Source organism: Lemur catta, chromosome 5, assembly GCF_020740605.2.
Source record: "Lemur catta isolate mLemCat1 chromosome 5, mLemCat1.pri, whole genome shotgun sequence".
NCBI classification, from domain to species: Eukaryota; Metazoa; Chordata; class Mammalia; order Primates; family Lemuridae; genus Lemur; species Lemur catta.
The window spans coordinates 834663-858973 of NC_059132.1; the positions used below are offsets into that span (position 1 = coordinate 834663).

At 55.2% G+C, this 24311-nt stretch overlaps 1 protein-coding gene across 1 annotated transcript in view; it reads left to right on the forward strand.

The window, feature by feature from the left end:
- Positions 1-10747: 10747 nt before the first annotated feature.
- Positions 10748-24311, forward strand: part of SLC22A4 (solute carrier family 22 member 4) — a 39756-nt gene continuing 26192 nt past the window's right edge. Inside the window, exon 1 of the mRNA XM_045550742.1 lies at positions 10748-11308. Coding sequence (XP_045406698.1) covers positions 10916-11308 — 393 coding nt within the window. The 5' untranslated portion in view covers positions 10748-10915. The remainder of the gene's footprint in view (positions 11309-24311) is intronic.

Sequence of the window (24311 nt, forward strand, 5' to 3'; positions counted from 1 at the left end):
GTGACAGCACCGCACTGCTGTGGTTCCGGCCCGTCTCTCCTCGACCCTCCCTCGCCAGCCCGTCCAGGCTGTTCTCTGTCGGGTTCACGCTCCTGTGCCGGGCCCTGGAGGGGCAAACCTCTCCGGACCGTGACCCGAGCTGCCCTGGATCTAGAGAGTTCTTTCCTCCGGGAGGGACTGTGACCTGTGCTTATCCTGCGTTTACTTAGGTGCTGTGCGCGCCTTCTTACAAATTTTTATTTCCGTTTTCTTCTGGTTAGATTTGTTCTAGGGATTCCTTCCAAGGGCTCCTGCCGCCCCCTCCCTCTCCGGGGCGCTGGCAGGGGACCCCGGGCCGCGTCCCGCGCTTGTCCCCTGCTGCTCCGCAGCGAGGGCCTAGGCCTGGCGGGACCGGGCGCCGCGTGTCCCCGCGCACGCAGCCTCCGCGCCGCCTGCGGCCTCCCCCGGACAGGGCGGGGCGGGGAGACTCGGCCCTTCCCTCCCCGCCCAGCCTCGCCCCCCCCCCCGCTTGGTCCCGGCCACACCCGGTCACAGGCGGGGCGGAGGGGGGTGACCGGCAGCCGGGGAAGCCGTTAGGCACTGGAGCGGATGGAAAAATACCGAGAGCCGTGGGCACAGGCCCTCAGCCCGCGTCTACACTCACCGCGGAGCCGCGGCTCCCTGCCCCCACTCCGGCAGCCGCGGTTCTCACCTTAACCGGACAGGCTGTAAGCGCCTGCCCGCGCAGGGACTGCCCTCCCCGCACCCTCGGCTCCCCCAGGACCAACAGCTCCACCCGCCTCCAGGCCGCAGCAGCCAGAGCAGCCCTTGCCTGGCCGGGGCTGTGGGGGCAGCGGCTAAGGGAAGTGGCCCCCAAAACTGCCAGTCCGACTCGTCCTTTTCCGGCCTCAAGGCCCAGTCTCCAGCCTGTCCTCAGCCCACATCTTCTGCCCAGAGGCCCTGACGAGGCCCAAGTGTAGCGGATCATGAAAAGCTCGAGACGGGGACCTTGTGGGACCAGGCCTCTGTGGCCCAGGACCCCCGACCTGAGGAAGGAGACAGCAGAGTGTCTCTCCTGGAGGGAGAGCCAGATGCAGGGTCCCCAACGCAGGGCCCGGTCCTCCTGGCCGGGAACCGACTCTTCACTGTTGTCTCCACACCCACCCCGGCCCCCAGGTCCTTATCTCAGGGCCTTTCCCACTGGAGACTTGGATGTGGCCCTCGCACCCTCACCCCAGCCATCCCACCCTGCTCATCACTGTGTCTAGGGGGCCCCCTCCTAAGCGTTTTTACGGCCCACTTCAGGGCAACTAAAGGAACCTCTCATTCCCATGCTTCAACCCTCCCGGACGGAGGCCTGACCGACTGCCTGGCATCTAAAGCCTCCCCGACCGCAGTGACCGCTTTGTCTCACTCCTCCGCCATGTCAGAGGGTTCCCTCCTCTGTTCTGCCTTTTCATGCCCCTCAGCCCTTCTCTCAAGCTCAAAATGCCTTTCTTTCTTCTTCACCTAGCAAACTCCCGCTCACTCTTCAAGGCCCAGCCCCGCCGTCCCCTCCCTTGGAGCAAAACCTTGGCCCTCCCCCCCCCCCAGGCAGAGCCAGGAGTTAACGTCCACATGCCGCCCACCGCACCCCTTCCGTTTTGCCTGTTGCCTCTGGCACAGCCTGCTATCTCCTTGATCAGAGCCTACCCAGACCTACCTGTGTCCCGCCAGACCCCAGACCGGGAACTGGGAGGACCAGGGGCCCTGGGGCCGGCACCCACCCTTGTGCACGTGCCCCCGCACGCCCCCTCACACACACACCGGGCCTCCCTGCCGCCCCCCACCTTCCTCCTCAGCTCCCAGCCCAGGTTTCTACGAGGGTCCTGCTTAAGCCCTCAAGGGGAAGTGAATCCTGGAGGGCGGGTGCCTCCCTCCTGCATCCTCACCCTCCCGCTCATTCATTCAACTAAATATTTGCTAAGCACCTACTAGTACCAGGCATTGTGCTGCACACCAGGAAAACATTTCAAACAAACATATGGAAGAAGTACAGACTGTAAGCAGTACTCTCAAGGAAATCGGGAAGGTATTACAGTAGAGAACAAGGCATTCTTGCGTATAAGGAATCTGGAAAGACCCTACAGGTAAGGCAACGTGTGAGCGACACTTGAGGTGGTAGGAGAGCATCCATGCAGGAAGCTGGGGGAGTTGCATTCCAGGCAGAGGGAACAGCAAATACAAAGGCCCCGGGCTAGGCAGGCATGTGCGCTGTGTTCTAAGAACAGCAAAAGTGGCTGGCGTTGTGTAAGGTGGCTGTTAGTAGCAGGTGCGTCAGAGAGATGTGGGGTGGGGAGGCTGGCCTTGTAAGCCGTTGTTCTGCAGTGAGCAGCCCACGCAAGCCCACCCCCAAAGGCTGAGGGAGCCGAGAGCCCGAGGAAATTAGCTGACAAATCCAGTTTCTCAGAAAGAGACATTTGACAGGGACTTACGAACAGAAGTGATGTCTCTGGCAGTATCTCTGGTGGCTGTGAGACGGTGGGTCCCCGCACCTGCCCTCCAGAAAGTATTCTTTATATAGTGAGGTTTTAGGGTAAAAGACATACAGCTGGTCACACCTTCAGACTGTCTTGCCAAGACTTGTGACCAGTGGGGAGGTGAGATAGGCATCTTGGTGAGTCCCTGTGCTGCAGGTATTGTTTAAAGATCTACTGCACAACGCCTTGGTATGTGGAGTCAAGCGTAGGTCATGTCATGGCAGCACGTTGCTGTCACTGTTGCTGTGCGACAGGCTGTTTCCCTGCAGCCATGGTGAGGACTTTGGCTTTTACACTGAGACGGGAAGCTGGGGGGGTGGCATGACCTGGAATTATGCTTTAACCAGATGACTCTGGCTCCTGTATGGAGAATAGACCCTGAGGGCAAAGGTGGAAGCAGCGAGACCAGCTAACAGGCATGACTGCCTTCATCCCTAATTCCTAACTAGCCTTCCACCCTCCTCTGCCTTCGAAGCTCCAGCCCCGATCCAGGCCCCACCGTCTCCGGCCTGGGTAGTATAATAGCTTCCACCTGGCCTCCCTGTCTTCTGTCTGGCCCCTTAATCCTTTCTCCACATGACAGCAAAGGGAGGTTTTTAAAATACAACTCTGTGTCACTCCTGTCTACTAACGCTTCCTTCGCTTCTCACTGCCTTAGGACAAAGTCTAAATTCCAAATCCTGGCTCACAAGGCCCCGTGAGGTACAGGCCTTGCTGACCTCTGCAGACAGCCCTGCCCCGGGCTCTGCGGAGACTCTTGCAGGCTTCCTGGACCCTGCCAGGAGGCTGGAAAAAACCAGCTGAGGGCTACCTTCTGGTTCTCTGAGTGAGCTTTGTTATCCTTACCTTCCTCCCTGAGAACCAAAGGAAGGGGTGAGGGTAGGAGGAGCCCAGATGGCTGCTCCCCGCCAGCCCTGCCTTCTTGGCCAAGGACCCAGCCCCTCCAGGGGGTGCAGTGGCCTGGCCTGGGCTCACAGCTGTGAGTGCCGAGTTGGATGGGGGTGGGGGCGGGTTGTGACCTGCACCGTGATGCCCAGGGGCCTGGGCTGTGGGCCCCGAGAGCCCCTCGGACCCACCTGGGGAGGACCAGGGAGCACCTGGCCTCCCCCTCCTGCTCTGGGTCCTCCTGTCCAGCTATGTGCACTCCAGTGCCGTCCGGGACAACTCGTTCTTACCCAGGGTGACAGCTTCTTGTCCTTGAACCCCAGGTCAGCCCCTGCCTTACTCTTCACAGTCCTGGGTGGCTTCCTGGTTTATCATTTTCCCACACGGTCGTCTGTGTTTCTAACTGTTCCCTCAGCACCTCTGAATGGAGGTGGGACTCCTAAAAGGGTCTCTCTACTAGCAAGCAGTGTCCTGTGCCCTCCTACCACACCTGGGAAACTCTGCTTGGGTCCCCACGGAAACCAGACTAGCTTTGCTAGTGTCTGACATGGACCCATTTGTGGCTGGAAGGCAGAGACTGGAAATCCCAGCAGAGGCTGCCGGAGGCCTCACTGGTCCCTGCAGGGTCTGGGGTCGGCCTCAGCCACGCCATCCCGGAAGCCCCAGTCACCAGCCCTTGCGTGGGTCTGGCTCCCCTGCGAGCCAAGCTCAGAGGCTGATGCCCCCCCGACGGGCGCCAGCTCCTTCCCTGACCGTGGCTGCAGAGGGGGGACCCCCAGCTGCTCTGGAACCCAGAGCACAGCCGCAGCCTCAGAGGACGGGAAGGGAGTTGGGTAAGAGCTACACGAAGAGCTAAATGTGACGTGTCCCAGGTCTTCATCTGCAAGCCCTCAGTGAACTGATATTATTCTTCTTTAATCCTCATATCTACCGGAAAAAAAAGTTTGGTTATTATCCCCACTTTATAGATGAGCTCACACGTTCCTTAGCCAAGCCCAAGGGCAAGGGCACGCACCCCTTCCCGGGAGAGGCTCGCTGGCCCTGCCACCGCTCTGGGGACTCTGACCGGGCCGCTCCTGAAGGGTGCCAACTGCTGACTTGTCTCCGCATGGTGAGGTCCCTGGAGTGGCCCCAAGCGCAGGCTCAGACCTGCCGACTTCTCACACAGGCTGGGCCCCCACCCTCCACGGGGCGTGGGACAGTGGGAGCTGGGCTGACCCCCTTCAAGGTGACCCTGAAGCTTTGGATCTGAGTGTGGACAGGGCCGGTGCTCACAGCACCTGATCACCAGCTCTGGCGCGGATGACCCGCCCCCCACACTGTGCCACTCGCTGCTCCTGCCATCACGATCCTGGCTGAATGGGCCACTGCCCTGCTCACCTCACTGCCTCAGTGGCTCCGGAACTGCTGGGAGACAGCCCGGAGCGGCCTCATCGCCCCCAAAGGGGAAGACTCTTACTTCTCAGCCCCATCCTCCTCCAGGGTGCGCAGCCTGCTCAGGTGCTTCTGTGCCCGCCCTGCCCGCCGCTGAGCCCTCAGCCTCCCCCTGGCCTGGCTCCTCCACTCCCGACGCTCATCCTCAAGAGCTGCCAGTCGCCAGAGCTCCACCCTCCTGTGCCCTCACCTCAGCCCCACTGGACGTGGTCGGGGAGGACAGTGAGCAGGGCCACCCTGGCCCAGTCAAGGGCTGCCACCTCCCCTACGGGCGAGATCCTCAGCAAACTGTCCCATTAGGGCTGCGCTCTAAGTCCCACACCTGCAGCCGTCTCCACAGCAGACTTTTTCCGTGCATCCCTGTGGTATCCAGCTTTGCTGTCGGTCTGTGAGCCTGCTTGCAACCGGGGACCCCGACTGGTGCTGCCCCTGGGAACCCCACCCATGCCCAGGGCCTCGGGAACTCTGCAGCCAAGACCACTCCCAAATACGCACCTCCAGCTCCCTAGTTCTAAACCTTAGACAGGCATTTCTGAGACCCGGTCCCCCAGTTTCTCACAGCTATAAACAACCTGATGCCATACTCTTCTTTCTCTCTCTCTCTTTTTTTTTTTTTTGGCTTCTATATATTAACTTAGTTATTTTGAAACAACATGATTTAGTACCAAATGTTTAGCAAGCACCTATTTTAATTGTTAAACTGTGAAATCAGCATTATTTGTATCTGAGCAGCTATACAAAACATCAATTCTTCTTTTGACAAAAGGTAGTAGATGGCTTATGCCTGTAATCCTAGCACTCTGGGAGGCCGAGGCGGGAGGATCGCTCGAGCTCAGGAGTTCGAGACCAGCCTGACCAAGAGCAAGACCCCATCTCTACCAAAAAATAGAAAGAAATTAACCGGACAACTAAAAATATATAGAAAAAAGTAGCCGGGCATGGTGGCGCATGCCTGTAGTCCCAGCTACTCGGGAGGCTGAGGCAGGAGGATCGCTTGAGCCCAGGAGTTTGAGGTTGCTGTGAGCTAGGCTGACGCCACGGCACTCACTCTAGCCCAGGCAACAGAGCCAGACTCTGTCTCAAAAAAAAAAAAAAAAAAAGGTAGTAGAAACTCCAAAGAACAAGGGAGAGACTACTAATTAAAGGTCATGTTTACTAATTTAGCACCAAAATTCCAGTCTTGGAATCTCCCAAGCTGCTGGGAGGAGGGTGTGGGAAGAGGTGAGGGTGCTGGAGAGGTCAGGGTTCGGATGGTGAAGGAGGCCTCAAGGGCAGGAGCATCAGCGCACCCAGAAGGCAGTGCCGGAGTCGGTCTCGTGGACTAGGGAGTCTGTCCTCAGTGCTCAAGTCCTTTTGAATTTCTTCAAGCCTTTTAGCCAGATTTGGTATGTCGTCGTTCTGAGCCAGATACATTCCAACCACTTTGCCCAAAGTTAATCCCAGCAGGAACTGAAGCATGATGTCGGCAGAGAGGGCAGGGAGAGCAGACAGGCGTCTACGGTCTGAGCCTCTGTCTGCACTTAGATTGGCTTCCCTTCTTCCCGGGCCCTTACTACTGTCCCTTTAGATCCATTCCCAAATAACTCACATACGCACGGACCCTTGATCAGACTCTGTCTTCAGGGGGAAACCCCGGCTAGAAGAGCTGCTCGCAGGAGTGGAAAGCAGACCTGCAGGCAAGGGACCTAGCGCTGGATCACTCACCTTTCAAACAGAGACCAGGACCCCACAGCTGCTGGCAAAGGGCTGGTAAAACCCCTGGCAAGCAGCACCGGTGACCAACACTCCCCTGCGCGGTGGGTTAGAATGAGATCCAAGTGGAAGGTGAAGCACTGGTTTGTTTCAGTGATTTTTTTCAACCAGGGGCAATTTTACCCCCAGCAGACGTTTAGCATTATCTGGAGATATGTTTAATCGCTAGCGGAGTGTGCTGCTGCAGTCCAGTGGGCAGAGGCCAGAGATGCTGCTAAACACACTGACATGCACAGCATAGTTCCCCACAACAAATAATTTCTTGCCCAAAACTGTGATAGTGGCAAGGATGAGAAAGCCTGATAGTGGTTTTCAGAACATATGAGAACAATGGTGATTATAAGGATTGTAAAATTGACTGGCTTTTGTTAATTGCTTAGCAGCCCCAAACAAAGAAAATGACAGGCTCAGGTCAGCCAACTGTCAAATCCAGGCCCACTGTGAAAGCCAGGAGGCCTCCACGGCAGCTCGAAAGAGACCTTGATTCCCTGCGGCCACGAGGCAGATGGCACAGGAAATCAAGCCCCGTTGGACCGTGAGGGTAGGAGAGTCACAGAAAAGGCTGTATGCGCAGCCTTGAGGGGTTTCCTGTGACGAAGTCATGGCCCTGATAGGAAATGTGTGGAACCCTGGACCACAGAATGGGAACACTTGGGTAGATTATTGTGAGAATTCTGAATTCACGGACTCCCCTAAACCTTCAAGGCTAGCAAAAGCGGCTGTCTTCCCCTTGCTGTAGGAGAGACTCTCCTTTCTTGGGATCCCGGCTAAGACTCCTCCTAAGGCAAGCAGCCCCAAAGACGATGCTACTCTCCTAAAGCTCCTCCCGACCTCCCCTCACTGCCTCCAGACCGACAACTGGGTCAGGTGTCAGCACGGCCTGAGTGGGGAATTGCGGTGGCTGATTTGCAAGGAAACAGCACGTGCGTTGGAAAATTACAGGACCTACATTCCGGCAGGAACGGGGGTAACATGTATGAGTGTTTATTAATCTGGAAGCACTCTCCTTATTCAGGGATTACCATCCACGCAAGGAAACATAAAACCATCATCTTGAAACCTGACACACAATTATAGCCTTCAGAAATGAGCTAAAGATGCCAGAACTTCCTTGGCAGAGTGTCAAAGGAGGCAAAAGGCTCAGGAGGACGAGAAAGTTGGATCGCAGTTATCACGCAAGACCAGAGAACCTGCCCAAGACTGTCTTGCCAAGGAAGGTCAGAGGAAACTCTCCTCACTAAGGCAACACAGAATGTCAGGGTGAGGAGTCCCTAGTGTCGGTGGGGATGGTAGGATTCTGGGGTTGCAGTGGCTGGATGGTGACACTTAAGCAGCAGAGGCAGGGTGGATGTCATGACCACAAAACCAAAGTGGCAGCCAGCGTGCTTGGACCCACAGGGTCTGTATGTGGCAGTGGCTAATAAACCATGGTCTTCCTCCTAAACCGGCAGATGAGCAGGTGATACTTGACTGTAACAATGGCAACAACAGCGTCCCCCAAATCAAGAGCTAATGAGAAGGCAGATGACAGCTGCCACAGTGGAAAATAGTATTTCTTCATAAATTTCCCAGATCTAGGCCAGTTCTCAGGCTCAGAGCCTATTGATTTAAGGGAAGGCCAAGTCTCTTTATGGAAGAATCTTCCAATGCTACCCGAAGTACACATGAGATTATTTGCTCAATCTTTCCCCGTGAGGAATCTCTGGTCTTCTACCCGAGTGAGTCTGGCCAGGAGGAAGGAAAGGAGCCAGACCTTCAAGGGCGGTTGGGCAGAGTGTGAGCTGGCATCAGTGCTGGGGGATGGAAACTCTATCACGGTCCCCCAGTTAAACTGGGGGCTCGTGAAAGCCAGATGACAAGTGGAGTTCTCATGCAAACAGATCCAACGAGTCTGAAGACAGCGCTCTTCTGTCTCCCTAGTCCCTAAGTAGAAAACTGAGATACACTAGTTCTAGCAGCTGGCAGGACCCTACCATTTTACTCCCTGTCCTAGTAAGAGCCACTGTGGGTGGAAGTGCTAAAGGGAAGCCCCTGACACTTACCCCACCTTTCTGACTGATTCATTAAGTCAGAAGTGAAACCACACCCTGGGTAGAATTGCGGAGATTAGTGCCAACATCAAAAATTTTCTTCTCAATATCCTTCCGTAAGGAGGAGCAAAAGCTGTTTGCTCTGATGTGGGAATAATAGCAGCACATACTCAATCTCTTGCCCTGGTTATGTTAATTCTCCTCTCTCTGTTACAACAAAGTACTTAGTGACGTTTGTTGTCTCAGTATTCCACAGGACATCATGGTGGTCCACTGTATTGGTGACATCACGCTAACGTGACCTAGTGAGCAGGAGTAAGCAAGTGCTCAGATGTCCTGGTGAGACAATTCAGGAAAACTGAATTGGTCATTTTGTGTCGGTTTATGCACGGACGGAGCGGCTGCCATGACTGGTGGCTTTCTGGTTTCACTACTTGGGTCAAGGAGGTCACTTCTGGCTGTGAGTCTACGCACTGTGTCATCCATAGAGAAATGCTGGCTAGCCAAAAAAAGGCACCTGAACTAAACAACGTTTTGCAGTACGTGATTAAAATTATCAACCATGGCCGGGTGTGGTGGCTCACGCCTGTAATCCTAGCACTGTGGGAGGCCGAGGCGGGAGGATCGCTCGAGGTTAGGAGTTCGAGACCAGCTTGAGCAAGAGCGAGACCCCGTCTCTACTAAAAATAGAAAGAAATGATCTGGACAACTAAAAATATATATAGAAAAAAATTATCCGGCCATGGTGGCGCATGCCTGTAGTCCCAGCTACTCGGGAGGCTGAGGCAGGAGGATTGCTTGAGCCCGGGAGTTTGAGGTTGCTGTGAGCGAGGCTGATGCCACGGCACTGTAGCCCGGGCAACAGAGTGAGACTCCGTTCCCCCCCCAAAAAAAGATATGTCCTTTGGCCTCTTAATCCGGGTCTAGAGAAGCAAACACACTGGGGCAAAACCTCCAGAGAGGTGGGCTCTTCAGCCTGTCGATTTGGTCCGCTCATGGACCCAGGACCCAGGCTCCAGCCCCAGGCCGGCTGGAATAGCCGCAGAAGGACCTTAGGTCCCCACCAAGCGGGCAAAAAGAGCGGGCTGGGAGTGCGGGGGGAGGCGTGGTTCTCCTCCCCTTTCCCCCTCTCCCTCCCCTCCCTCTCCCCCTCCGCCTCCCTCTCCCCCTCCCCCTCCCCCTCCACCTCCCTCTCCCCCCTCCCCCTCCCCCTCCCTCTCCCCCTCTGCCTCCCTCCGTCCCCGGACCTGGGGCTGGGGGCGGCCCTTCTGCGAACAACAGCGCTCCAGCGGGAGCAGGCTGGGCAACGCGCCCTGATAAAAGGCCCCATGGCCGCGAGGCGAGCGACACGATCAGAACCAGAACCGGGCAGACAGCGGCGCCCCCGTGACTGCGCTCCTGCAACAGGCAGGCGCGGGGCTGACATCTTCTCTGGAAGCCCCAGGAGGACCTCGGGACGGTCCGGGGACAACCGGCAGCCCTGCCCCCCCCCCCTCGGTCTGGGCCTGTCCCTGCCGCGCTGTGACCTTGCTCGTCCCCTCCAGGGCCTGTCTCCCCCGTTCAAGGGGAGGCTCCCGGCTGTCCTGAGGCCGCCTCCCCGGCGCCGCCGGCCGTGCTGACTCGAGCCCTCCCGGGCCGCGTGCGGAGCGCGCTCGCTGCCGGCCACTTGCGCGGGGCGCCGGCACACGCGCCCCTGTCCCTGCCGCGCGCAGAGCTTTCCCGGAACCGACTCCACTGACTCGCGCGTCCGTGTCCCGCGTGTGGCGCCTGAACTCCGACTCCGGATCGGAAGGGACCGCGGAGGGAACCTGCCCCGGGCCAGGGCTGGGGCGACCTCGCAGAGACCTTGCACCTCGGCCTCGGCTGCTCCCTTCTCCCGCCCTCCCACTGGGGCACAGGTCTGGGAGGTCCGCGCTCCGGGGTGGCCGGGGCAGCCCGGTTCTCCAAAGCCGAGCGCTTCCTCCTGCGCACGCGGGCGGCGGAGCCGGCTGGAGGCCCCGGTGGGTGCGGAGCTGCGCGCACGGGGCGCGGAGCCCAAGGCGGAGCCCGCACAGAGCCCCGCCCCGGCCGCCGCGCCCTCCCCCGCGCCCGGCCTGGCATGGGGGTGTGGTCCCGCGGTGCCATCAAGCTTGGCTCCGAGCTCCTGGGAACGTTCCAGCCCCGCTGCCCGTTTCCCGGGAGCGGCCCCGGCTGCGCGCCCCAGCCCTGCAGCCAGCCCGAGCCCCGGAACGCGCTGACACCCTCGGGGGACGCCCCAAGACTCTGTCCCGCGAGCTCTTACCACCCCTGTTGCAAGCTGCGGAGGGCGGCGGGAAGATGCGGGACTACGACGAGGTGATCGCCCTCCTGGGCGAGTGGGGGCCCTTCCAGCGCCTCATCTTCTTCCTGCTCAGCGCCAGCATCATCCCCAACGGCTTCAATGGCATGTCGGTCGTGTTCCTGGCCGGGACCCCCGAGCACCGCTGCCGGGTGCCGGACGCCGCGAACCTGAGCGGCGCGTGGCGCAACCACAGTGTCCCGCTGCGGCTGCAGGACGGACGCCAGGTGCCCCACAGCTGCCGCCGCTACCGGCTCGCCGCCATCGCCAACTTCTCGGCGCTCGGGCTGGAGCCGGGGCGCGACGTGGACCTGGAGCAGCTGGAGCAGGAGCGCTGCCTGGACGGCTGGGAGTTCAGCCGGGACGTCTACCTGTCCACCATCGTGACCGAGGTGGGTGCCCGCCCCTTCTGGGGCCGAGGCGGGGACCGGGTCAGCCCCCTTTCGACTCCCTGCAGCGCCCGGGCCAGCCTCGCCCGCTCACACCTGCCCGGTTGTGCTTCTAGCAACAGGTGCGCGCTCCACGGGGCAGGACAAGCAGGTCTCGCTCGGGGCCCATTCCTGGATGGTTCTGTCCAGGAAGGGGGTGATGGAGAAGAGACTGTTGTGACCAACTGCCTTTTCCTCTCCGAGTTTCACAATAGATGAAGTTTCCCAAGGGCCTAGATGCTGCCCTGGGGAGGCCCAGCCCCCGGCTGCCCAGACAGAGAGCCTGAGTCACCTTCCTGTCAGGGGCGGGAGGAGGGGTGAGCGACTCTGCTGAGCGGAGATGCAGACGCACAGAACCGTCTGCCGCCTGTTCCCGGCCACAGCCTTCTGGAGGTGTGAGGACGCGTCCCGCTCTGCCACGTACCTTGTGGGGAAGCTTGGGGTCCTGTCCCCAGGCCCCAATTTCTCCGAAAGGAAGCAAAGGGCCTGCTGGTGCCGGCTGGGTACAAGGAAGCAGAGAAGGCACAACCCTGGCCCCAGGGCACGCATGGCGGGGCGGACCCACAGAGACTCCTCTGAGCATAGGGCCAGCGGGTGGGCAGGGACTACAGCTTGTGCTGCCAGCCCCGTAGCATCCTAAGGGGTTGGTGGCAGGTTTCATAAGTTCCAGGAATCAGGACACACTGCTCCCGCTATTTTTCCTGTTTCATGTCTGGTAAGGACCAGGATATGCTGGATCAGGGCACACCCTGCCTCTGGCGGGAGCATCCTCACAGCCTAGGTGGGTAGGATTTCCCTGCTTCTAGCCCTTCCTCTGCTCTGTGTTCTCCCAAGAAGAGCCTAAGAGTGGCCCCTGCTGGTCCTCTAGCCCTTTCCCGCTGTACAATGTGACAGTCATCAGACATTGTGCCTGGCCTTGTGCTGGGCACGGGCCCTGCCCTCAGAGCTCAGATGCTGTGTTAAAAGGTGCTAATAACAGCCCTGGGTAGCAGTGGGGTTCTGGAGCCCGATTTCCAACCCTGGCTGGCTTGCTGTGTGGCCTGGGGTAAATAAATTACCCTCTCTGTGGGATAACAAGGTGACGAAATACTCCAAGATGGGGTGATAGAATTTGAGCTGAGTCTGAAAATATGAGTGGTACCTGTCTAGGCAAAGGACATGGCAGATTCTGGGGGTGGAATTCCCACAGACCAGGGTGGCTGGAGCTCAAGGGAGGACAGGTAAGACTAGAAATTCCCCCAGGGGCCAGTTGATAGTGGCTCTTGTAGGGATATTGAGGAGTTAATTGACTTTATTCTGAGGACAGCAAGGAAATAGTAAGGGTTCTAAGCAAGGCCAGATTTGTGTTTTCAGAGAGAGCCTACTCTAGCTGCTATGAAAAGCAAAAAGACCAGTGAGCAAACTGTGGAAGTCCCCTCTGCAACAGAACGGTGGCCAGCCAGGCATGTGGCTGTGGAGACTGCAGGCCCTGTGGGAGTGGGCTCAGCCTGTGGACACCCCTGCACACCCCTCCCCACAGGCGGCAGCACGGTGCCTGCCCTGGGCCCTGAGGTGGCCGCGCTTCTCTGGCTTTGACCCCCTTCCCGTAGCCTGGCCTGGGAGCATCTAAGGCCAGGGCAGCTCATCCTACCTTGATTCCTAGAAGTGTCATCAGCACCTGAGACAGAGGATGAGCCCCCTGGCTGCAGCCGTCCCTACCAGCTGGGCTGACCTGTCTGCTCGCCACTCCTTCACCGGTTTATTCACCTGGGGATGGGGGCAGATACAGGCCTCCAGGTCCGTAGCTACACACGGTTGCCGGTGTGTTCACAGGGGCACACACTCACACAGGCAGCAGGATTTGCTTTTTCGGCACTTTCCCTTCCTTGCTTCCTTTCCGGCGGCGGGAGCGATAAAAGCCACTGGGCAGTGGTGGTCAGGAGGAGGAGGAGGAAGTGGGCATCAGGGTGAGCAGGATCGGTGGCTCTCCCAGAGGGGTGGTGGCACAAGGAATGCTGGAGTCAGACTGATCCAAGGGCCAGTTGTGACTCCACCACCGACCACCTGGCTGACTTTCGGCAGGTTACATCTAAGCTCAAAGCCTCAGCTTCTTTATCTGTACAGTGAGGACACACACATATGCAAAGATGCTCAAGTCACTAATCATTAGGGAAATGCAGATCAAAACCACAGTGAGATGCCACCTCACACCCACGAGGATGGCCACCATCAAAAAACAGAAAATATCTAGTGTTGGTGAGGATGTGGAGAAATTGGAACGCTTGTGCACTGCTGACGGGAATTTAAAATGGTGCAGTTGCTGTGGAAAATAGTATGGTGGTCCCTCAAAATATTAAAAACAGACTTACCATATGATCCAGCAATGCCAGTTCTGGCTGTATGTCCAGAGTAATTTAAAGCAAGGTCTCAAGGAGATATTTGAACGCCCGTGTCCACGGCAGCACCATTCACAATAGCCAAAGGCAAAAGCAAGCTGGATGTTCATCAACGAATGAATGAACATAATGTGACGTGCACGTACAATGTTACAATGTTATACATACAATGTTGTAATATCATTCAGCTTTAAGAGGGAAGTAAATTCTGACACAGGCTACAACATGGATGAACCATGAGGATATTACCCTTAGTGAAATAAGCCAGTCACAAGAAGACAAATATTGTATGATTTTACTTACATGAGTTATAAAGAGTAGTCACTCTCACAGAAATGGAAAGCAGATGGTGGTTGCCAGGGGCCGGGAGAAGGGAGGAGAGGGGAGTTGTTTAACGGGCATAGAGTTTCAGTCTTGGAGGATGAAAATTATTTTTTAGACTTTATTTTAAAATAATTTTTGATTTAGACAAAAGTTATAAAAATAGTTCAGAGAGCTCACATATACCCACTGATGTTAACAATTTAAATACCTGTAATCCATTTATGAAAACGAAGAAGTTAACATTGGTTACAATAGTGTTAACTAAACTACAGACCTTGTTCGAGTTTCACCAGTTTTCCCACTAATGTCCTTTTTCTCTTTTAGGATTCGATTCAGAATTCCACCCTGTATTTAGCTGTCATGTCTCAGTCTCCAGTGTGTGACCCTTCCTCAGTCTTCCCTTATCTTTCATGACCTTGATATTTTTTAAGAGTTATTTTGATGAATGTCCCTCAATTTGGGTTTGTGTAATTTTTCTCATGATTAGATTGAGTTATGTGCTTTTTGGTTAGAATACCACGGAAATGATGATATATCCTCAGGGCATCGCTGTATCTTATTACTGGTGATGTTACCTTGATCACCTAGTTAGGTCGATGTCTTCTGGATTTCTCCACTATACAGTTACTATTTTTCCCTCCATAAGTAATAAATATCTTAAGGGAGATACTTTGCGATCATATAAAATCCTGTGTCCCCTAAATTTTTACCTGCTGATTTTAACATTCATCACTAGACCTTGACTGAAGCGACTGTGACGCTGGCGTTTGCCTAGTGATGATTCTGCAGTCCCCACCCTCCTCCTGCATTTGGGAATTGGACTTCTGAAAAGAATGGCTTCCCCTCCACATCCATTCATTAATTTATGCAACTATTAACTTATGTCAGTACAGGCTCATGCAAATTTATTTTATTCCTTCAGTTATAATCTAATACTATCCTTATTTATTTTGCTGTTCTAGTTGTTCCAGCTGAGACCAGGTTATTTTTTCACTTTAAGAATAAAGAATGTAGGACCGGGCGCGGTGGTTCACACCTGTCATTCCAGCACTCTGGGAGGCCGAGGTGGGAGGATCGCTCGAGGTCAGGGGTTGGAGACCAGCCTGAGCAGGAGTGAGACCCCCATCTCTACTAAAAATAGAAAGAAATGATCTGGACAGCTAAAAATATATATATACAAAAAAATTAGCCGGGCATGGTGGCGCATGCCTGTAGTCCCAGCTACTCGGGGGGCTGAGGCAGGAGGATGGCTTAAACCTAGGAGTTTGAGGTTGCTGTGAGTGAGGCTGATGCCACGGCACTCTAGCCGGGCAACAGAGTGAGACTCTGTCTCAAGAAAAAAGAAAAAAAAAAAAAAAAAAGAATAAAGGATGTAAAAACCCAGACCAAGGTCCTGCATCCGTCTCTGAAGTCAGGCCTGGGGGAGGCGTGCCTGCCCGGTGCAGGAGTGCCAGGCTTGCCGAGTAGCGCAGGTTCCGCTGGGCTGCGGCTGGGCAGGCGCAGGGACTAGTGGGGTCTGGGTTGGGGCTGAAGCTCCTGTTGGAGAAAGAAGGGCCCCAGTATCCCAGTCAGTCTGTCTGCTGATGGGGGCCTTGTCACTGAGACCCACCATGGTGGCCAGACCCCGGTCTCTATGGGCATGGCGCCCATACAGCCCCTCAGTGCCAAGACCCCAGAGAGCACAGGCCCTACGTGTGCGCAAGCTCACAGGCCTCCTGCCCTGAGGCTCAGGGAGCAGGAAGGGCAGCGACTGCCCTGCTCTCTAGCGGTTCCGTTCACCGGCGGGACCACCGGGCAAGCAGCAAAGGAGAGCCTGGCTCCTGGCCAGCGTCTAAGCATGGGCTGGCCTTTGCCACAAGCATGTCCTCTTTGCCCATGGGACATCAACAGGTAGCCTTGACCCGCTAGTCCCCGGGCTGGGAACACTGAGGCAGTCACCTTGGAGCCGGACACCAATGTCCCTAGGCCTCATGCTCCAGAGGCCCTAGGGGACCCTTGTGTGCTGAGGACTAGCCTTCTCGGCAGGCCACAGTGGCCCGAGACAGGGCTGCCGCCGCCACCCGGCCTGTACCTCTGTTCTCTTCTGCAGCTGGCTGTGTCGTCCGGGGGCTGTGGGTGCAGGTGCGGATGGCTCCGCCGCGCCCTTAAGTGTGAGAGACCCTCCAGCAAGGGCCTGGACCGCCGCAGGCACCAGCCCTATGCCACCTTTCCTGGGGCCTGGGGTCAGGGCAGAGACAGTGGGACGTACTGACTCCCCACCCACAGCCCGGGGAGCCAGGGATGCGGAGGAGCCTGAGGGCTCAGCCCTGTCACGCTGAGCTGCTGGGAGCTGCCAGCAAGGGCATAACGAGACAGGTGGCACCCGGCACGTGGCCGGCCACCGCCTGGGACATCACATGGCAGCTCTGAAGCATGTGCCTCCCCTGGGGTCTGGGGGGCTCCGACAAAGGGGAGAGCTGTGAGTGAGGCGCAGGGACGCTGCCCACTGGCGTGGAGCCCGGCTGTTGGGACAGTCTGAACAGTACCCCGGGTGCTCAGCCAAGTCCCTCCGGCAGATTCCAAAGGGGATAAAGCGTGAGCATCTCCAGCCCCGGCCAGTCCCGGCGAGGCTTTCATTTCCAGTCAACGCTTTAGAAAGCAGATCTCGCCGGAGAACAGAGGGAGCAGACTCAGGGGCTCGCCCTGCTCGGCCTGAACGAGCTTCCCTGTTTGTTTATCAGCCGCCTCGCCCGGAAGAGTTTGCCTGTTGCCTCTCAGTTGTGTCGTCTGCAGCCGACACCAGGGATCTGAGTGTGTCTTTGTCCAGAGGCTGCTTCACCTGCACCTGCTGCCAAGTTCCTGGGTACACAGACTTTGTTTGTGCCTCCCGGTGGGCAGCAGAACCCTCAGACAGAGTCCAAGGTGGCGTGTTGACGAGAACAAGGCGTTGGCAGGGCTGGTCGGAGGAGCTCTGGTGCCCGGGCCTCTGGAAGGACTGTAGTTCCTCCCTGCGGCAGGATGCACCCGTGTGTGTTTAGGCAAATGCAGGCCTGCGTGTTGTCGCAAGCTGCAGCGTGGGCTTACGCCTCTCTCCAGAGCCCAGAAGAAAGGCAAGGGCCCCCGTTGGGAACAGAGACGGGGTGGGGAGAATGGAGGTTCTGGGGAAAGGCTGGACTGGGCCGCATGCCCTGGCGAGAGGCACAGACAGCCCAGGGCTGGCGGGTCCTGCTCAGTGTCTGCAGGGCCGGGGGCAGGTCACAGCGGCACCTTCCAGAGCTCCCGCCGTGCTAAGTGGCTGGCGCAGCCCCGTGCCATGTGCTCACGACCTCAGCGAGGAGCCTGGTGGAGCTGTGGCGGGTCTAATGCCAGGGTCAAGGGCAGAGCCGAGCCCTGAGCGGCCCCTCCCGCCCCCACCCCGTCTCCCGCTCAGACTCACTGGCTCTGTTGCCTCCGTTCAGCCTCTGGTGACCGCAGAACCCTGCACTGCGGCTTCTCCACCGATGGTGGCTTTTTCTTTACTTCTAATCGAAAGAAAGACAGGACATTTTAAGGTTTAGCAGCCTCCTGGCTCAGTTATTTATAAATGGAAATATAAGTACAAGAATTACATAGCCAAAAAAGATTAACCCACAAAATGGGAGAAAATATCAGCAAATCGCGTATCTGATAAAGGACTTGTATCCAGAATATTAAAATAACTCTTACAACTCAACAGTGAAAGACAACCTGATTTTAAAATGGGTACAATCATTTGCCCCTTTTGGAGCATAGATATTTTCCCAAAGAAATACAAATAAATCAGCACACGGAAAGATCCTCAGACTTCGAAAATGGCGGCGTGAGGAGCTCCACAGCCCTGCCCCCTGCGAAGCCACCATAACTGGTGGAAATTTTGTGCATATAAAATACACACACACACACAGTCTCTGGAAACTGTCCTGCGGACAGGCAGCAAATGAAGACACACTTACTCAGGAAAGTCTATTTCTTGGTAAGAACAGGAGTCTGTGTCACTTGCGTCACAACGCGTCCACCTCCCTCCCCGCCCTCCCCGCACAGAAGGGGGGACGCGCCTCCCTGGGGGGTGTGGCCACGAAAGCAGCTCTCTCTCCGCTCAGCTCCCAAAGGACACAGAGTTTTACCAAGAGGGACCGCCAGTGCCCCGCCCCGCTCCCCCCCCCCCCCCATCCTCCAGGTGCAACCAGGAGCTTGGAGGACCTCGCCCTCCCCCCTGCCTCCCCTCTCACCGCGGCGGCTCTGCCCGGGTGCCGCAGGTCAGGAATGTCGGGGCCTTGGTCTCCCTCATCCAGCCCATTCCCAGGGCAGAGGTTCCACAGCAGGAGAGCCGAGCCGAAAAGAACAGAGGCTGCCACCTCCACCCAGTGTCCTGCCCATAAAGCAGGTGTCACCCTGAGGGGAATGGGCCACTTCCCTGCCCACAGCTTCGGAGCCGTGGCTCAGAGATTTTGCCCAGGGGGAAAGAGAGTCCAAAAGTACAGAGAACGCCGAAACTGTCCCCACAGGAGCTAACTTTATCTGAAACAGATTGTGCGGAAGGCCAGGCCTAAGATTGCTCCTGAAAACACGGAGATTTGGGTGGTGAGCAACCGAGAGGATTCTGGTAGCTCCGTTAGAATAACCAGCTATCCCACAGGGCAGCCGGTTTACCAGAAAGAACCAGAGAAACAAACAGCTAAGAGAAGCCCTTTTGAGTTAGAACAAATCTTAAAGACTTGCCGCAAAAACCACTCCTGGAAAGGGGCTTGAATTCAATTGGATTAGACTATGGGACAATTTATGCTCCAGGACGTGGCTGAAATCAATAAAGTGACCGACCGGCTGGCAACTAACGAGCTTAAGGCCGGGTGAGATACCAGCAGAGGCAGCTGAATAGAAAGATCAAGGAAATGGAGACGGGGGGTTATTAGTACCCAGGGTTTCTATAATATATTGTCTGAAATGCCCAGTTTTCAACAAAAAATTACAAGACATGCAAAGAAACAGGCAAATATGGTCCACACGCAAGGGGAAAAAAACAGTCAACGGGAACTGCCTGAGAAGGCTCACATGTCAGGTTTAACAAAGACTTAAAAGCAGCCGTTATAAATATGTTCAAAGAAGTAATAGAATCATGGTTTTAAAAGTAAAAGAAGGGGCCGGGCACGGTGGCTACACACCGTGGCCTCCCGAATCCCAGTGCTTTAGGAGGCAGAGGTGAGAGGATCATTTTAGGCCAGGAGTTCAAGAGCAGCCTGGGAAACATAGCAAAGCCCTGTCTCTACAGAAAAATAAAAAAATTAGCCAGGCGTGTGGCACGTGCCTGTAGTCCCAGCTACTCAGAAGGCTGAGGGTAGCTTGAGGTTGCAGTGCACCATGATGACGCCACTGCACTCCAGCCTGGGCAGCACAGCAAGACCCTCTCTCTAAAATAAGTAAATAAATAAAATACAAGGATGTATAATGACAATATCTCACCAAAGACAGAATACCAATAAAGAGATAGAAATTACATTTGTATAAAAAAGTACTGAATAGAAATTCTGGAGTAAAAATGTACAATAACTGAAAATAAAAATCCACTCGAGGGCCTTAACAGGTAGAAGAATGAATCCACAAACTTGAAGATACAGGATTGGAAACTGTGCAATCCAAAGAACAAGGAGAAAAAGAGGAATAAAACAATGAACAGCGCCTCAGAGAACTGTGGAGCCCGGTTAGCACAGAACGCGTGTGTGCTGGGATCCTGGAAGGAAGGGGGAGAGAGGGAGGAGCAGGAAGAAATTCTCAAGGAAATAATGTCTGAAAACTTCCCAAATTTGTTGGGAAACATTAATCTACACAATCCTGATACATCATGGTAAAACTGCAGAAGGACAGAGAGAAAGGGAAAATTTTGAAAGCAGCAGAAATATGACTTATGTACAAGGGAACCGCAGTGAGATTAACGTTTGACTTCGTGTTAGAAGTCACGGAAAACAGAAGGCAGAGCTGGCGCAGTCTAGGTGCTGAAAGGAAACAGCTACCAGCCAGGAATCACATCCCCAACAAAACCATCTCCCAGAAAGGAGATAAAGACGTTCTGAAATACACAAAAACTGAGCGAATTTGTTTCTACCGGAGCTTTCTTACAAGAAATATTAAAGGAAGCTCTTCAGGAATAAATTTAACCAAAAAATTGCAAAACTTATACCTTGAAAACTACAAAATGTCATTGAGAGAAATTTTAAAAGACCTAAACACATGGAAAAACATGCCATGCTCTGTTCATGGAGCAGAAAACTTGCTGTTAGGATGGCAGCACCCCCGAAACTGATAAACGCACTCAGTGCAAAGATGTTCAACATCATCAGTCATTAGAGAAATGCAAATGAAAACCACAATGAGCTACCTCTTCGTACGCACTGGGATGGCTAAAATTAAAGACACAATAGCAAGTGTCATTCATCACCGTCGGGAATATAAAATGGTGAAGCCACTTCGGAGAGCGGATGGGGAGTTCCCCAAAGGTTAAACATAGATTTGCCAACATGACCCAACCATTCCACTTGGGTACGTATACACCCAAGAGAAATAAAAACATATGTCCACACAAAATTTTGCATATGAATATTCACAGCATTATTCATAGTCAAAAAAGTGTAAACAACCCAAATATCTTCAACTGGTGAACAGATAAATAAAATGCAGTATTACCCATACTGTGGAATATTATTCAACCATGAAAAGGAATGAGGTCCTGACACATGGTACAGCAGCGTGGATGGACCTTGAAAACATTATGCTAAATGAAAGAAGCCACTCACAACAGACCGCATATGGCATGATTCCATCTATATGAGATGCCCAGAATCGGCAGATTCATAGACTCATAAAGTAGATTAGTGGCTGCCAGGGGCTGGGAGAAGATAACGGAGTGACTGTAATGGGTTTCTTTCAAGGGTAATGAAAATGTTCTAAAATTAGATACTGTGCTAGGTGTGGAGGCTCATGCCTAGAATCCCAGCATTTTGGGAGGCTGAGGCAGGAGGATCACTTGAGGCCAGGAGTCCAAGACCAACCTGAGCAACACAGCAAGACCTCGTCTCTACAAAAAGTATTATTGAAAAATTAGCAGGGCGTGGTGGCGCATGCCTGTGGTCCCAGCGACTTGGGAGGCTGAGGCAGGAGGATCGCTTGAGCCCAGGAGTTTGAGATTGCAGTGAGCTATGATGATGCTACTAAACTCCAGCCTGGGTGACAAAGAAAGGCCCTGTTTCAAAAATAAATAAGGAAAGAAATATAGAAATAAAATTAGATAATACTGGTGGTTGCCCAACTCTGTGAGTATACTCAAAACTGAATTGTACACTTTAAAAAGAGTAAATTTTATGGTATGTAAATTATATCTCAATAAAGCTGTTATAAACAAAAAGAATTCAATAGCCAGAGTTTTTTGTTGTTGTTTTTGTTTCTGCAGATGATCATGAAATTTTTAGCTTTAAATCACAATCAAGTTATAAAGATGGAACTGGGGTAGATGTATATTCTATTATTAACTAACTATTATTAATACTTTTCTTTCCCCCTGGAATGAAGGATAACTTTGAGAAGACACGATAGAAATCTATTTTTCATTCTTACACGGACCATTGCTAATTTTTCATGCACAGTCATCTCTGGGATTGAAGTGCATTTCTAAAGGGATTTTATACCTTGTGGTAAGAGCGTTTGTAGTTTTTAGTAATGGAATGGAAGAGTTTCTACTTCTTAAAATTTCTTCTGCCTGGTCAGGTTAAATACAACCTGCCTTACTTACTCGTGCCGCCACCCCAAGTCCTGGTTTTGCTTAAGACACAGGCACGGGCGAGGCAACTGCCCCTTAATGAGGCCCATAATGTGTGCGACACTCCACTGACGTTTCCTGCCCCAGGTGCACAGCAAACCCAGGGCGGGTGTTACTGTCACCTCTCTGGAGACAAGAAGCAGGCTGACAGCGCTGAGTGAGCGAAGTCACGCAGCCAGAAGTGGCAGAACCCGAGGGACCTGTGCTCTTTGCCCAACACCAGGCTGCCTTCCAGAGTGTTCCGTTCCAGCAGGTCAGAGGAGCTGCGCTTATCTTTACGATCCTTTACGGCTTTGGCAAAAGTGAAAACTGCCAGAGTTCAAGGTGAGGGTGATTTTCAAAGTACAGCGTGATACTCCCCAGCCCGGAACCAGACATTTTCCAGACTGATTTTCTGTTATTCCTAATTGTTCGACATGCATTCGTCAACAACGTGTTAAGCGTCCACTGTGTGCCGAGCCCTGTGTATTGGCCATCAAAAATACGATTACACAGATGATTCAGGCTTTAAAACTCTGTCCTTATGATGGAGGAGGACGAGGAGACGGCGCCTCTTTTCCTCCAGCCAGACACAACGGCAAAGCGGCCTGGAACAGAGCCTGCCCCGCCCGGGGCTGCAGGGCCCCTGCATACCCCCTGCATACGCACGTGCTCGACCTCGAGCCCCGGGAGGGCAGGGATCGCGTCTCCCCTGCGCCCCACGCGGAGCCTGGCCCGGAGCAGGCGCTGCTGTCAGGGCTCAGTGGACTCACCGGGCAACCCGCCGCTTGCTGCCCGGCCCGTGCCTTCGTCTCCTTGTGTGTCAGCTGAGAGGAGTCCCCGTTCCCCACGGCGACTCGGCGACTCCGTGAGACAACACACGCACGCGGTGAGCGCCCAACACACCGTGGTTGTCATTCCTGTTACTGTCACTACGAGGAGGAGTGACTGGCATATTCTTCTAAGCCCAGAGAGGCCCCCCATACCCTATGACCTTGGGACCTGGATTTTGTTTCTTAAAGCAGAGACGAAGGCCACAGGGCCCAACTGTAACACCCGGAGCTCGCTCTGCTCTGCCGGGAGAACGTTGGTCTGAGCCCCTGGGGGTGGGACCAGCACAGTGACCGGGGACAGCACACCCAGCGTCCCACCCATGCGCAGCCCGGCCCAGCCACGTCCCACCTCTCTGGGGCCGGGCGGTGAGCTGTGTTTGGGGAATGTTCGCGTCTGCCGAGAAGCTCAGCCCAGGACAGGCCAGCTCCTCGCTAGGACAGCCACCACCGGCCTCTGAGCTGACGCTGTGCATGTGTGTTTGTGTGTGCATGTGTTCACATGTGCAGGGACCCCCAGGGACAGTTCTGTCCTCTCAAGGAAAGGACTGTCTCCCACTGGGCCTACCGTGTCACTGTTAACCACAGGGACTCTCGGGGCCGTGGCTAGCGGGACCCTAAGACACACCCCTCAAGCCCGAAGGGGCTGAGGGCATGCAGGGCCTGCCTCCCCGAGAACAGCCCCTGGGGGTCAAGGGCCTCTCTCTGGGCTGGCGGCTGACGGACCCCAGCCCCACGAGCCCCAGCTGGAACTCTGTCTGCCAATCCTGTGTCCTAAGACCAGGCCCCTGGCAGCTTTCCAAAAAGCCTTCTTGGGCACAACAACTCCACGAGGGAGAACCTAGCCCTAGAGCCAGCCATGGGCAGCCATGGGGTTTAGCTGCCTTGCCCCGCTGGTTGTAAGTGGCGTCCCCAAAGGCAGACAGCACCTCGCATGGGCTTGGGACAGACGGCCGCTGCGTGCACAGGGCCTTCTCCTGCACTAGATGACGCTGCGGTGGCTTCCTGGGCCCCTTTTCCGGGAGGGAGGTGGACCCAAAGCAGTGGCTGCTCAGCCTCCAGGAAAGAGGGTGACAGGAGCTGGCAGTCACCTCAGCCTTCCCAGGGCCCCAGCCCAGGACGCCCCTGCTCCAGCCCCCAGGAGGCCAGGCCTAACCCACTCCAGGGCCAGCGCGGTGGGAGTGCAGCTGTGCAGTCACACGAGCCCGCGCTTGGTTTCCGTGCTCTGCGATTGCCGTCTTGAAATTCTCAGTAATTTTTGAACAAGGGGGTCTGCAGATTAGGGAGCCAGTCCCGTCCACCGACCGCTCACGCCCTGCCTGGCTCCGCATCTGACAGCCTCCCTCCTCCCTTTCCGTCTCTCAATCCGTCTGTCTGCCCCTACGGCCAAGTCCTGACGGGAAAGTACTTGGAAACCACAAAGGAGAGATGTATCCGGAGGGGCTTTTCTGCTCAGCTGCAGGTGATAAATACGTCCGCCAAGCTTGAGCCTGTGGTGGAGGCCTGTCTGCCCCAGTCCTGGGGGGGTCCTGGGGTCACATTCCTCGACGAAGTGTCGGGGATCATGTTTAACAGGCTCATTTTGTCCTGCCTTTAGGGTACAGTCCCAAGCAGGACACGGGCACGAGACTGGGCTCTCTGTTTGCCCACTTACTTGC